This window comes from Dermacentor silvarum, chromosome 8 (genome assembly GCF_013339745.2).
Source record: "Dermacentor silvarum isolate Dsil-2018 chromosome 8, BIME_Dsil_1.4, whole genome shotgun sequence".
NCBI lineage: Eukaryota > Metazoa > Arthropoda > Arachnida > Ixodida > Ixodidae > Dermacentor > Dermacentor silvarum.
The window spans coordinates 169,970,134-169,984,432 of NC_051161.1; the positions used below are offsets into that span (position 1 = coordinate 169,970,134).

Here is a 14,299-nt window from a genome sequence, read left to right on the forward strand (position 1 = left end):
GGAATCTCCACAATGTCCTCACAAATGTGCGGGATTTCAATAGCCTCAATTTCCACAAGGGTCCCGTCAAACTGACTCTGCAGTGCAAGTTTAACTATCTTTCGTCGAGCAGTGCGGCTGGGTCTTTGATGGCCAAAGACGCGTATGCATAAGTCGACTTCATCTATGACTTCGAGCTTAAGTTTGCGCGATAGTTCTTGGCTAACAAAAGTACGTTGGCTGCCGCTGTCAAGAATGCCTCGTACGTAGCAGCAAAGATTGCTGCCCCGCATCCATGCTCTAAACGTCTGAAGTAGAATAGCAGTGTCAAATCTGCAACGGTTTTTGCTGCCTACGTGTGTAGCATGCATCAACGCGCTGCTGAGAGACTGCTTTGGTTCAGGTGTAACCGCCTGCGATCTGTTCTTATAGCACATAGATGAGGCATGTCTGCCGGCACAGTGGGTGCAACTAACCTTGCGGCGGCAATCCTGGGCCCGATGCCCCTTGGTAGTGCGCCGGAAACAGCTGCCGCTTGCCGTGAGCAGACACCTTTTCTCGATGTGGTCCAAGGAGGAGTCACACTCTGATGTTGCATGACGCTTCTCACAAAAGACGCACGTTCCAGTGGTACTGTTTTTAAGCACTGCTGCCGATGACGCTGGTGTCTGTCGGCGACCGGATCTGGGCAGCAAGTACTGTCTGCTGGATCCCTCTAATGGACCGTGAGCTATTCTCTCCCTGCAGCCAACCTCGACGCAAAAATACTGCAGGAGATCTTCAAGGTCTTCCTCCGCTATTGGCCTTAAGTTCTGATCGTCATTTACCTTAAGGCTTCTGTGTCTATGGTAATTTACCATGACGTCTTGAGGGATGGCTTTCGTTAAAACTTCGCCGAGCATTGCTGCATACGACTCCGCAGGAACTACCGAGACCTCTCAGTCCTCTTATATTCACCTGTACTAAATCGTACAGGTTCCGCAATCCCGTGACATGGGTCGAAGAGCTCACCGGAGTGAGGGTACGCAGGTTCTCAAGGTACTTTGCCTCGATGATCTTGGCGTTCCCGAAACGTTCCTTGAGAATCTCAATGGCATCGGCGTAACTGTTCTCGGTGGTAAGGATCCCTGCGATAGCCTTGGCTGCCGGGCCGTCCAGAAGAGAGCGGAGATACTGGAACTTCACGATTCACTGAGACGGGAGTTCTCATGCACGTTGTGGCGGAACACGTCCCAAAACGACTGCCACTTCATCGTTGATCCATCGAATCTCAGGAGGTCCAATTTGGGCAGTCTTGGTCCAAGTGCGGCAGGGGCACTCACTTGGGGATCGTTCTCGCCAGAAGGCAGCGCGCTGGTAAGTTGTATGGGCGGCGGCTCTACACAGGTACAATTTGGGCAGTCTTGGTCCAAGTGCAGCAGGGGCACTTACTTGGGGACCGTTCTCGCCAGAAGGCAGCACGCTGGTAGGTTGTATGGGCGGCGGCTCTACACAAACACCTGTACCGGTGGTCGGAGGATTAGACAGCTCCAAAATATGGTGTCGCAGCAGTCCCAGGGTGCCAGCGGCCTGGTCTTCATATTCAAGTACGGAATCGTAGTCGGCTGCGACCTCATCGTCAGACATCTCAGCATGAAGCTCACCGTTGATCTTCGTGAGCTCGTTCGTGCTCTTCTCGAGATGCTGAAGGATAGTCCGGAGCGTTGCCAGGTTGAACTCATTGGTTTCAATGAGGTCACTAATCTCTTTCACAAGTCGCGTCTGCTGAGCTCTTCGAGCTGCACGCATCTTCTTCAGGCGCTCCATAGCCCATCCAAGTCGAAGTCCTGCTACCGGGCTTTCGGCACCAAATGTAAAGGCGAAAGCCTTTTCGAAGGAAAGAGCAGGCTTCGTCGTCGGGGACGGACAAGCCTTGATACCAAGAGAATGCGTCAGCTCGTCTTCAGGCTTTCATTTCTTCTTTTTTCTTTTCGTGTCCACACACGCAATTTCACGTGCCACGCGCCTTCCTCCAAACCTCGTTCTCGTCGGCTTCTACGCGCCGCACACTGTAGCAGACGACGCTACCACTATACTTGAAACAGGCGTTTCAACACTGCGCGCCTTCGCCATCGGCGACGAAAACATCGGCTGCAGCTTCTGTTCCAAGCAAAAGAATTTTCGCTAGATAAAGTGATGCGTAAACTGTACATTTTATAAAAAACGATATATACTGTCAAACGTTAAACATGAACTCAAGAGCTCCGATATTTGTCGAGCTCAGCTGCTATGCACGGCTACCGACGGGAGACGACCGGCTCGGCTGTGCTCGCATCGCAGCTGCCGCCGCCGCTAATATAAGCGTATTTTATTCTTTGTGTACAATTATTGCGAAGAGCGATAACAACGGTAAGAAAATATCGCGGCTTGTGAGCGTCGGTAATTCATTCCGAAGCGCCGTCCATTTTAGCTTTGAAGTGAGCTGGAAAAAGCCTAGCGACGATATCGGCGCCGTCGAGCAATCAGCGGCGGTGAGGCTGCCGCACAAATGATTCCCGGTCTCATCCTCTCTACAGCAAGGAAATCTCTCCATTCGCGAGGAAAACCGCCGTCAAACGGCGGCCCGCGAATGGCAAACAGCATGTGGCGAGTTACTGTGCCGGTAGCGGGGACGTGGACTCAGCGCTTCTCGGCTACCCGCTGTTGCTGCGGTGCCGGCCCGTGTTCATGCGAAGCGTGCCGCTGTAGACCCTGTGTTGCGTGCTCATGTAGCAAGGCCAACACTGTGGCACTCTGTTCGCGCAGCTAATCAGACTGCTAAGCACGACTGTGTTGGAACGCGAGCAATTTGGCACTTGCGTTGCGGGCTGTAATTACCAATTCGCAAGGGCGCACAAGCGAGCAACACGACAAGGAAGAGCAGGGAGCACGCGTACCTGCTAGCAGACAAACCGGAAGTTGTAGGTTCTTGTTCGACCAATGGGCATCCTCCCCGACACTGACATCACCAGATTCTCCCTGCTGACATCGTGACGACCGCTGAGGATACAGGAAAGGCCAGGAGAGGAGGACGGCATTGTTTTTTTTTTATTTTGTGGTGCCCCCGCGGCGCGTAGCACTGCAGCATTTGGCATCGTTGATCGTGACGGCATTCTGAACTCGATGCGCGTTTACTTGAAATGTTCAAAAAATATCTGAGGTGGTTTAGGGGCCCGTTAAATAAACTCCACAATAAGAACGTGCAGCCTCCCTGCCTTCTCACATATTAAAAGTGAAGGCCTACATGACGTTTACACCAGTGAAGCCTTTTCCTCTTCCTTTCTTGCTGCATGGTGCCAGTTTTATGCACTCTGCATTCCACAAGAATACCCCCATTGCTGCTGGCTAACTTATGCTCTGCAGGCCTGAAACATGACATGGCGAGCGGGAGCTATGAGGTAGTCTCTCTTGGCAAACAGACCGGCCACTTTCAGGGCTCAAATTTCCAGCTGTAATACAGTAGAACCTCGTGCATACGTTTTGGCAAAAAATAGGTGAGAAAAAACGTACAACTCGACGTCACTACATAATTTGGCAGACTCAACTGTATCTACATAAAGCGAAGCGTTGCTCCACAAAATGCCAACGTGTGCCGAGCTGTCGTAGTTGCAGCTTCGGCAAGCTTACATTTGCGCTCCTCTAATTTAGCCTAGGTCAAGTAGCTTTTTCGGGTAGGACATTTTGTCGGGAAGTTTTGACGTGCTCACCCAGCGAGAATGGTTGCGGCCCGAGACCCCGACGCGCGTTGAGCTGTCGGGGCCCGAGCAGTCCAACATGCACTTCGTTGTTTTCCTATTGCCCATTTCTTTTGTGTTTTAGGATGGCAAAGGAAAATAAATGAAATCGACCTGGTGCGCGACGCCAGAATACCAGAGTGAAACGTGACACTTTCGTGGGGCCGCTTGCAGCACGGTACGTAGGCGTGTTTGGGATACTGCCTATTAAAAGCATGCAGTACACTTCCAACGGCACTACACCGCACGCGCTGTGAAACAGATAGGGGAACTCGCCCAACAACACACATTACTAAGGTGAAGATGCTTATTGCAAATAGGGTTGGCGATGATATCTGTTAATGCGATGTGCGACAACGGGCAAGGCGATTTGCCGATACCAGCACAGAAGAGTAAGTGCTTGATGGCATTTTCACGTGACACGGAAGGACAAGTACTGCGGGCAAGTTGCCAAGGCAGTTGCGTACTGCTCTTGAATGCCTCGCATTTTTTTTTTCTTGCTCGCATGGGATTTAGCAGCTGGAAAATGTATCGTACGATCACAGTTTGGCACTGTACAGAACGTTGGTGCCAAAACATCCTGTTTTGGCACCGGGAACCTATTAACCCTTTCAGGGTCAATACCGTACATGTACGGCCTCTGCGAACACCCTCAAAATGGTCAATGGCGTACATGTACGTTATCGCTTGTACATTTAAAAAGCGCGCCTTTTTCGATCATTTCTTTAGCTTGGCATGTGCTGCCACTCGACGGGAACATGTGAAATTTTTTACTTGCACCGATGCCTCTCCTTTTCATTGTTGTTGTTTTTTCGTTTATGGCGACAGCGCACGTCGGCTATCGCTCGCGCATCCGGGCGCGCACGTGCACGGCGGCGGCTCCCGCTTGTTGTATGCACTAAAGTGATGGCTATCTGGTTTCAAATCTCGCAAAGGGTTACCGGTTGTTACTAGATTTTTGCATTTCCTCTTTTGCATTTCCTCTTTTGGAGACCACAAAAGCTCTGTCGCACCTTGTTGGCGATAAGACGAAGGCTTCTTCTTGCTTGTTTTAGTTTCTGGTGCGCTCATTTCTTTAAGTTCGTGAACTATGTTTATAAGAATGTGTCCTTTTTTAAAATATGTATAGGCTTTTTTTTTTATCTTCTTATTCATGAATAAACATTGTGTATTTTACAACACAATGGATTTTTTCCTCAGTTTATTATTACCCTAAAAAATTTACGACCATTTTTTTTCGAAATAGGTTCTTCTGAAGAATTTAAATCACCAAGAAAAAAAATCGACCCTGGGGGGTTGCATTTGGCTAAAAAAATTTGACCCTCAAAGGGTTAACCGGTAAAGAAGAAGTGTAACTGTATCGGGTAATTTTCTGTGTTCTTGATCATGAACTTTGGCACCAGGATATCATACAAAACGGGTTCGTATCAACGAGGTTCTACTGCATCAATGCTGTTATCACAAGACCGTATCCCACAGTTTCTTGAATGTCGTCGATTCTACAAGTGAGAGAGTGTTGCCTAATCGAATTGCACGCAATGTGAATAGTGCTGCACGTTCTCGAACTTAGGCGAGCAGGAGCGATTATTCTGGAATGTACACGTGTAAATAAAGGGCAGACTTGCACCGTGAGTTGAGATTCTACAAGCGCGCTTACTTCTATCAGTGCGCTTCGCACGTTGGTTGCTTACCTTTCTGGGCTCAAGTTCACCCAATAAAGAATTAAATTCCCGACTTTTGGCACAGTTTACTTCCTCACCACCCAAAAGAAGCCTTCTGGTATGAAACACTACGCACTTAGCATTCAGGTCTCCCAGCATCTGCAGCAGACTCTCCGTGCGCTGCTCGTAACGATGCTTCAGCTGGCGGTACTTGCGGCGCAGCGTCTCCGAGCCGGCCGAAGGACGCCGCCGAGTTGCCCCTTCCTCGGGGAACGACTCGGTTGAGTCGTCCGACTCACCACTTACAGCCTGGTTCTCGGGCAGCCCTGCAAACACCTCCTAGTGACCTACTGCAAACGCTCTGCATACACAAATAAGGCGGCAAACAAGGTGCGACTCTTCTTCACTCTGAAACCTGAACTGAAGTGATGATAGTAGAGTAAGTACTGTGGGCTAGCTGAAGAAATGTGACTTAAGGAACTAAAGTCGGCCAAAAATGCATGAGACAGGTTACCATGACCACTACGGTTACAGCTGCACTAGACTGCACATGCTCAAAATGAGCCATAACACTCAAGTTTTTTGCTTTTTCCGAGTATCAAGGCAGTAATTGGTAACAATGGAGTGTTAGAATATCACCTGGCAAAGTTCACACTGTTAAATCTGAGCAAACAGCTTAGTGAAAAAAAGCATTGATTGTACTGTCAAAGCTCGTTAAAACAAAGTCACAACTGATAAGAAAAAAACCTTCATTGTGTGCAATATCCATTGTATGCTCATACTGGTAAGAAACATTCTAGGTTTACTTCATTTTATCCAATAAGCTAGTGCATTGAGGTTCAATTCTACAATAAGCACCAAAAAAAACAAGCAATACAACAAAAGTGCTCTTTTGATGGCAATTGTGTCACTTTCTCATCTGAAAGGTTAAAAAAAAAACTTTTTTCTTAGTCAAAAAGAAAAAAATGCAGCAGATCCAATGAGTTGGACTCTATGTACAGCAAAGCCTTGTGCGAGTGTATAATGAGTTGAAACACGAGTACACGCACACGCTCACACACAGACACACACAAAAGTATGGGCACGCACAAATACCGAGCCTCTTGTTAAGCGGAGTTGCTGAATACTAGCGAGTACGAGGGGTGCCTCGAACGTCCGTCGTATGGTTTCATGGTTTCAGAGGTAGCATGTGCACACGTATGTAGTGCAATTTGAATCCCCATTCTATCCGCAAGAAGTGTTTACTTCCTCATTACCCTGCAGCCACGCATGCGCAAAGGCAAGCTTTCTGGTTCTGTTTTTTTCTTTCCCCCGCAGAGATGCGCGGGGCGAGCGCCATCTCGTGGTGTTGCCAAGAACTCAACAACATGCGTAATCCGCTGTGATTGGTTGGTCTATTCGGCAAGAGAACAGCCAGACCACAGCCACGGTCACGAAGGTTCACAACGAAAAGCTTCGCTTTTAATATGTGTCAGACACTCACAGACAGTTCAGGCCCCAACGATGCACAAAATTCTGAAAACTATGGGTACAGACAAAAGCTGTGAGATTATGCTTTTTAAATTAATGAGATGCAATGATGACACAAAATCGGTGTTCCCCCAATAACACAGGCAAATTACACTGTGTTACAGTCATCTAGAATGTGCTAATAACAAATTACGTTGTGCAGAGGCCGCTCATTAAGGGAAGCTGCAGAGGTTTTAGAATTCGAAGATTTACGGGACTTTGGAAGACTGACACAGTATAACTCAACTCCTGCAGTTATTTTCTCGATTATGCGCGTAGCAGTGCCGCAATCGCGCTTTAAATTTTTGTTGAAGCTCCGCCCCCTTCGCCCGCCGAGCATAGCGGCGAAAGACCAGGCGGGAGGATGACGTCAATACAGGGGTCACGTGCGCAACTTATTCGAATCACGCTCCTCGCGTATACCTAAGATGACACCACGATCATGTTCGCCATCAGAGCTCATTAAACGACTCGCGGTGTCTCCCGCAGACGCTGCGGCTTGTTTTTGCTAAATTAAAGCAACTTGCAGTGACTTCTGGCCTCTTAAATTATCATTTTCGTATTCAGGGGGTGAAAAAATATAATAATTTGTTCAAAGCTCACTTTTTTCTAAAAGTGATTCAGCCGCCCTTTAAAACGAGTGTTTCAGGTTGATTACTTGTCACAAGAGGAATGCACAAAGAAATTTGCCTTTTCGTACCCCACAGCAGGCTGTACATTTACTCGGCGCGCGACCGCTACAGGTTGCCGACCTTTAGCCTAGACGCTCAATCGCCTGTCACCAGATCAACCTACAGTTTCAGCCCCCCAAGCTGAACAAGTAAGCCATTCCCAATTCGGGAAGCATTGCATACTGCCCATTCCTTAGCATGCTAAACAGCAATCCAATATTGGGCAACCTTCGGGTACCGTCTTGGTCACTGCGAATGATCAGGCAGCTTGAAGCACTCCTCATGCAGCCTGTGCTGATGAAGGCCATAATTAAGCAAGGGAAGTAGAAGACAACCTAGAAGGGGTCAGCATCAGTGCATCAATGCAGCACTTCAGGCACCCTTGTGACTAGTGATAGATCACTGGGGGAAGTGACATACCTGCAGAAGTGCTCGAGGTTTGAGGGTGGATAATCAGCCTCCTGTCACTTGTTAGCACCTGCCTTTCTTTGATGATTGTACTTGTGAGATGGATCTTTCTGATTTGTTTCTTGTGTGCCGTTGCAGTGCTTATTTTCTTTTGTACTTGTTCTTGCCAGCATAGAACCATCAGTCAGCCTTCTGGTTCTTTTTCCCCATCTTTTGTGCTGCTGTTTCGTTACCCTAACCAAATGTATTCTTCTCGGGTAGCTCACCAGAGGCCGCCTCTGGAGCAGCCTGTGGCCCAGTGCTGTCCTCGTCTCCCCCCTCCAGCTCAGGCTCTTCCTCGGGGACACTCTCGGTGTGTGAGGGCAGCACATCACTGCTGATGCCGCTGTCGCCCAGTGAGACACCCTCTGCAGCATGCTCTTCGGTACTGGAGCCCTCGACAGACAAGCCCTGCAGTGAGTCAGCCATTTGCTTAAACATCCTCCCAGGTGCAACTTCTAATACCACTTGGAAGAAAATCTAGTGCAACATTCGCACAATTTTTTCAGCACTTTGCAGTCATTTGTTGGGCTCCACCTGACACAAACAAATATCAGACTGTCCTATGTCCGGAAGCACCCGACACCTGCATGCATGTGCGTGTGTTGCAGCACCTTTTGGGAACTTTTTGTTTGAGCAGCACTTTTGTAGTGGCACACTCAAAGGAATTCATACAACACGCTTTTTGTGGTGGGAAGCACTGAGAGGATAACAACATTCTCTTTGCGAATGTTTTATCAAAAGAATCGAACATGAGTTCAGTGAATCAGGAAATGGTACAAGTGACAACGAGGAATACATTCTCACTTCAGACAACCAGCAAACATCCTCACATGAGAGAGCACTGAAGAAGCAGGGGTGGGAATGCCTAAAGTCATTTTGCAGAAATTTTTAGAGCAAAAATTGCATTTTGGAGCAGCTTGGAGCAGTCTAAATTTCATTTTGAAGCGATTTGGAGCAGGCCATTCTGAATTTTGGTGGAATAATGGAATATGGCAGCACACTTCGAAACCACGACGAAACACAGAATAAACCAACATGAAGTGCATAGTAGAGGCGCGCTTTGTAGCTATAGCATACTAGCATACGTCGGCAGTTTGGGAGAATACTCACTCACTCACCATAACTTTTGGTGAATTACATTCCTTTCGGCCAAAACTGGAACTTTTTTTGAACAGACCCCAAGCAACAGACTAGAACGTTAGCACAATGCCACATACTGGATGCCCATACTGGTACAAATATTTGCCATCAGAAATTTGCATGCTTTACAGAATTTTCATGTTCTGCTCTCTTTTCTGTACTTTTCTGCAAGAAGCATGTGCACTGTTTTTCTGCTGCTACTTACTTTCGGGCACCATTTCTCTTAAAAGCAGAATGCAGGGTATGAGGAAGCTGAATTGAATTTTACTGTCTCTATCTACATGGCCTCAAGAATGACTTGTCGAAAATGAAGTTCCAGTCATAGGCATATCTACTGGGGGACAGGGGGCACACTTGCCCCCTCCCCCCACTTTTGAAAACGTGCACTTTCGGATGCATGCCGGAAAGTCCAACAAAACTACAGCTGAAGCTAAATTTGCCTTCTTAGGAAGGCAACGTAAGTAATTCTTTTCTTTACTAAGCATCCCTTGCTTGGCCAGCGAAGATTGTCCTCTTGTGCCTCCTCATGACGCGCTCTAGCGGGCGACGCGCGGGATTCTTCATACACGCTTGCATTGCAGAGAGACCTGGTGCTGGACAGTTCCCGCCCTAAAAAATGTCCACTTGCATCATGCTCACTTTTTTGGGACAGCCTAACCGTATTTGAAAAACACATTCGGCTTGCTATATTTAACCTGCAGGCGAAGGGAAAGGTCCGGATAAAGTGTTAACAGTCAGCCGCGCTCAACGATTGGTGTGCCTTATGGCATGAAATCGCTGGATTATCAAATGCTGGAACTATTGCATCTCCATCCAGAGATAGTCAGCCTCAGTATCTTATCACCATCAAAACCATCAAAAATCCAATCAAACCATTTAGAGGTCTAACTATCGAATTTCATTGTGTAATCACGACTTATCAGGAATATGTTCGTGAAAATGACCTTGGTCGAACGTGCAGAGCCATTTCTATGCCAATAGAACACTGAATTGAATTATTTCTAAAGGCATGTGTCACATCTTTATTTTATGATTTCATTTTCAGGCCATTTCTAAATAAGAGCTACACTATTACTTGTTTCCCTACAGGAGCAAGAACAGCAGATATTTCATATTTTGAAGAAATGGAGGCCACTTTTTGGTGACGTGTACGCAAAAAGGTTGCTTATGTGCTCGAAAAACAGTTACTGAATGTTTGCTTTCTCCCAATTTTTCTGCGTTATACACGGCATTTAGTTGTCTTCACCCGGTATCTTCGGTAAACTATGCAGGGCACGGTGTTCATATTTATTCATAGTAGGAAGCAATGTTCTGAGTGACGAGCGATTCATCTTTATTCTGTTTATGTTCATTACAGCCTTTGTAGAAAGTTACTGATTGAAGTGTTCCAGAGTGTCATACTGCTGCTAGTCGAAATGTTTCCCAGACTCCTAAAACAACTACACAAGATATGGACTTGAAATTCCGTGATATTAGGGAGAACTTTCTGCGGAATGCGTGGCGAAACTTTCACTTTCCTGTTTTAAATGAAAGTGTTGCAGATAATTACTAAACCATCATTTTTACATGTGTTTTTGTGCATCATTCGAGATGCGTAGTTTGTTTCTCCAGTGTCTCCGGTGAGCTAAACAAAGTATCTCGTTTATATCTGGGGAAAATTAGGGGCATAGCATGGGCAATATGTAGGTAATGTCCCAAATGAGTGGGTTAAATTTACCTTTTTCCAACAGAATAGATGGCTGCACTGTTGTAGATTTAACTACAACTGAGGTCAAATTTTGCGAACTTTGAGGGAACAATACGCCAATTTTACTGTGCGATGGTAAATGCGTGTTGATCAAATGCAGTTTAAAAAAAACTAAGAAAGTATTCGAAAGTATCACACTGCTGTTATTAGCCAGGTTTCCCCATGTCCCAAGAAAACTCTGCACTTCAGATATTTTATACTTTGGCAGAAGAGGTAGCATTTCTGGCAGAATGTGTCGCGAAGTTGTAACGTTTCTGGCTTATTTAGGAGCGTTTTTTCTCTCTACTTTTTCATACGTGATATACAGTAGAACCTCGGTGATACGTTCGCGCTTAATACGATTTCCCGGCTCCTACGTTCGCGAAAAATAAACATAACCCCCATAGAGGAGTGTGTTAATACATTCTGGTTAATGCGTTCCCGTAAAATACGATTATTCGGCAGCAATGTTCAGCATTGCGGCAAAGTGCAGTCGTATGATACGTTAGCTTATCATTCATTCACATTATCATTCAGGTGTGCAAAAAGACCACTCTCATGTGCTTGTGAAGCGCTAAGTGGCAGACAGCCGCCGTGCGGGTTCATTGCAGTGCTCAATCCCCCCCCTCCCCCCCCTCCACGACTTCTCTGCATTGCTCGTTCGCCCGAAGTGACGAAGCGCAGCAGCAGCGGCGAGCGAATTGGCCTTTGCGCTACCTCGCCCCTCGCTTCAACGCGAACTACTAAGCAGCAAAAACAGGCGGACGCCGCGCACGCGGCACGGAGCGCTATGACTCGCCAAGATGGTAGCGGATGTGGTGGCGGACGAGGCGCCTGAAGACGGCAGCGAGAACGAAGGCTTGCGCACACCGGCTACCTTCGCCGAAGCCCTTACTGGCCTGGAAACCTTACAAAGCTTCTTTCGCACGAAAGACAACGAAAATGCGGACAAGGGTCTGCAATGTGCGCAAAAGGAGTTGAATGTTCCTGTCCAAGGGCGTGATGCACCAGCAGAAAATACAGTCGAATCTCGATAATTCGAACTCAAAGGCGCCCGAAAATTTGTTCGAATTAAAAGGACTTACTTTCGACGTATTTGTGCACCATAGCGCTACGTACGAACGGTGCGAGTCGTGAAATATCGCGGCGCGCAAGCACGTAGGGAGCGAGGGCCACAGAACTGCCCACACTGGCCAACGCTCGCATCCCGATAGCGCCTCTTCCTCTTCACAACCACAATCTCTCTCTCTCGCATCCCGATAATGGCAGTGAACGAAACTTCAGGGAGCGGGCCGCGCCGGCACGACGACGCGTGCGCGCACAGACCGCGTCGAAGGTGAGGGAGGAGGGCAGCGGGGCAGCTTCGGTGGCTCCCCTCGCCCTCCCTCTCAACTCCCTCGTAGCTCCCTCACCTTCCGACTCTCCGTGCACGCCCGCCGGCCCGGCGCCAGCTTAACCCGCTCCCCTAAGTTTCGTTTTCTGCCGTTGAAGCGAGCGTTGGTCGGACTGGGCCTTCCCGTTGCTTTTCTCTGCACCGCAGCCGCTGCGTTGGCTAAGACATCGGCATGTACACGCGTGTTCCGGCGCGACGCTGAAACGGCGACCTTACCATTTGAGAGAGGAAATTTTCGCCGCGGTATTTTTCTTTCTTTCTTTTTTATTTCTCCGCGCGGAGTTGAGGGGTCTCTCCTAAGCTTTTGCTTTATGGTGGTGTCGGAGCAATGCCGATCGGAGGCGCCTCCACATGATTTGGCGTGCTGCTGAGAGCATTGTCGGTGCGCGGTTATGTTCGAATTAACCGTCGCAAATGCTTTCGCGTTCGAATTATCGAGCGTTCTCGCTCATTGGAATACACATAACTTTGACGGGACCACAGCATCAGTTCGAATTAACGAGATTCGACTGTTACTATGTGTTGCAAGAAATAAATGTTTTCTGCCTTTGCACCTCAATATGGGCTTGTCAGCTTCAATTTTTACTGGATTCGGATCGTACGTTTTCCTGGATCGTATGTTTATTTTTCGCGCATTTTTCGAAAACGTATGAGCGAGGTTCTACTGTATTGGTTTTGCCTTGTGTCCTCACTGAACTAAAGGAAGCTGCTTCTTTATGTTTTATGACTCAGAGGACCAGGTAATGTTTGATGTGTAGGTAAAGTTCGAAATAGATGGGCTTTCGCAATAAATTACGTATGCAAGCACTCTAGAGTGTTACGAGCCTGTCTAACAGGGCAGAATTGATCCCACTGCCCTGACAGAACTATAAATGCCACTAAGACCAAATTTATCGAAAATTTGTGGTACGCTATGAAAACTCTCTGAGCGAAGTTAAATGAGGTTGGATCAAACACAGTATTTGTAAAAAAAAAAATCTTATTCAAGTGCTAGAGCGTGCGATATGGTCGCTTTCAACTACGCTTCCCAGTGTTCCGATATAGCTATAGGTTACAACAGATTTATATTTCGTGGAAAAAGGAAGGGGGTCATGGTAAGTGCAATGTGCAACAAAACTTTCGCATTCCTGGTCCAGCTTCATGCTTCATGATGCGTTCCTAGTTGGATTCATCGACGTCTTCAGCGAACTAAAACAAGACTCTTTTTTTATATTTGGCGAAAATAAAGGGTGCGGTATGGGCACTATGTAAGTAAACTTCAAAGACAGGGGACTAGTTATGATATTTGCAGTAAATTACGCAAGCACGTGATTCGGAGCTTTTACGAACAAAGCAGAATTTATCCCGCTGTGCTGGGAGAACTCTGGACTCAACCGATATATCAAAGCTGGCAAATTTTGAGTGGGCAGGGGGGGGAGGAGAGTGGGAGACAAATGGGAAATGTTATGGCGAAGTAACATTTGTTAAGAAATTACTGGCTTTTAGAAAATTTCTAACAAGAAGTGCTCCAAAGCATTACATGCGGGCGAGGTTTCAAACAGAAGTCATATACGGCCAACTTTTTAAACTATACGATATAATTGCAGGTAACTGAAACTTTTATTGAAACTGATCGAAAGAAACAGCCTCGCTGGAAATTTTGTAATTCTGCAAGGTCGCACACGTCTGCTGTCTTTTTTTTTCTTGTGAATATTGCAAGTCATTCATGTTGATTGTACTTCGTTGTGTATAACTTCAAGAATACTATTACCTTAACTAGCAATACATTCGTGCTGTAGACTTAAACAGCAGGTACAATTCTTTGTTTAATTAGTAAAATTATATATATACATGTATATATATATATAATATATATAATATATATAATAGAGGGAGATTGAGAGAGTCAGATTGTTTGCTGATTGCCCCCCCCCCCCTTCCCAACTCGAGAAATAGTTGGTACGCCACTGGTTGCAGTTTCGCCAAAAAAGCGAAGTGTCGATTGCGATAGCAAATTAGTGGACACATATACAAAATAA

At 46.9% G+C, this 14,299-nt stretch overlaps 1 protein-coding gene across 1 annotated transcript in view; it reads right to left on the bottom strand.

Annotated features, from left to right (window-relative positions):
• Positions 1-14,299, bottom strand: part of LOC119461830 (protein quick-to-court) — an 82,903-nt gene that overhangs the window by 39,471 nt on the left and 29,133 nt on the right. The window contains exons 4-5 of the mRNA XM_049673047.1: positions 8,247-8,430; positions 5,529-5,718 (exon numbers count right to left, since the gene is read on the bottom strand). Of these exons, the coding sequence (XP_049529004.1) occupies positions 5,529-5,718; positions 8,247-8,430 (374 nt within the window). The remainder of the gene's footprint in view (positions 1-5,528; positions 5,719-8,246; positions 8,431-14,299) is intronic.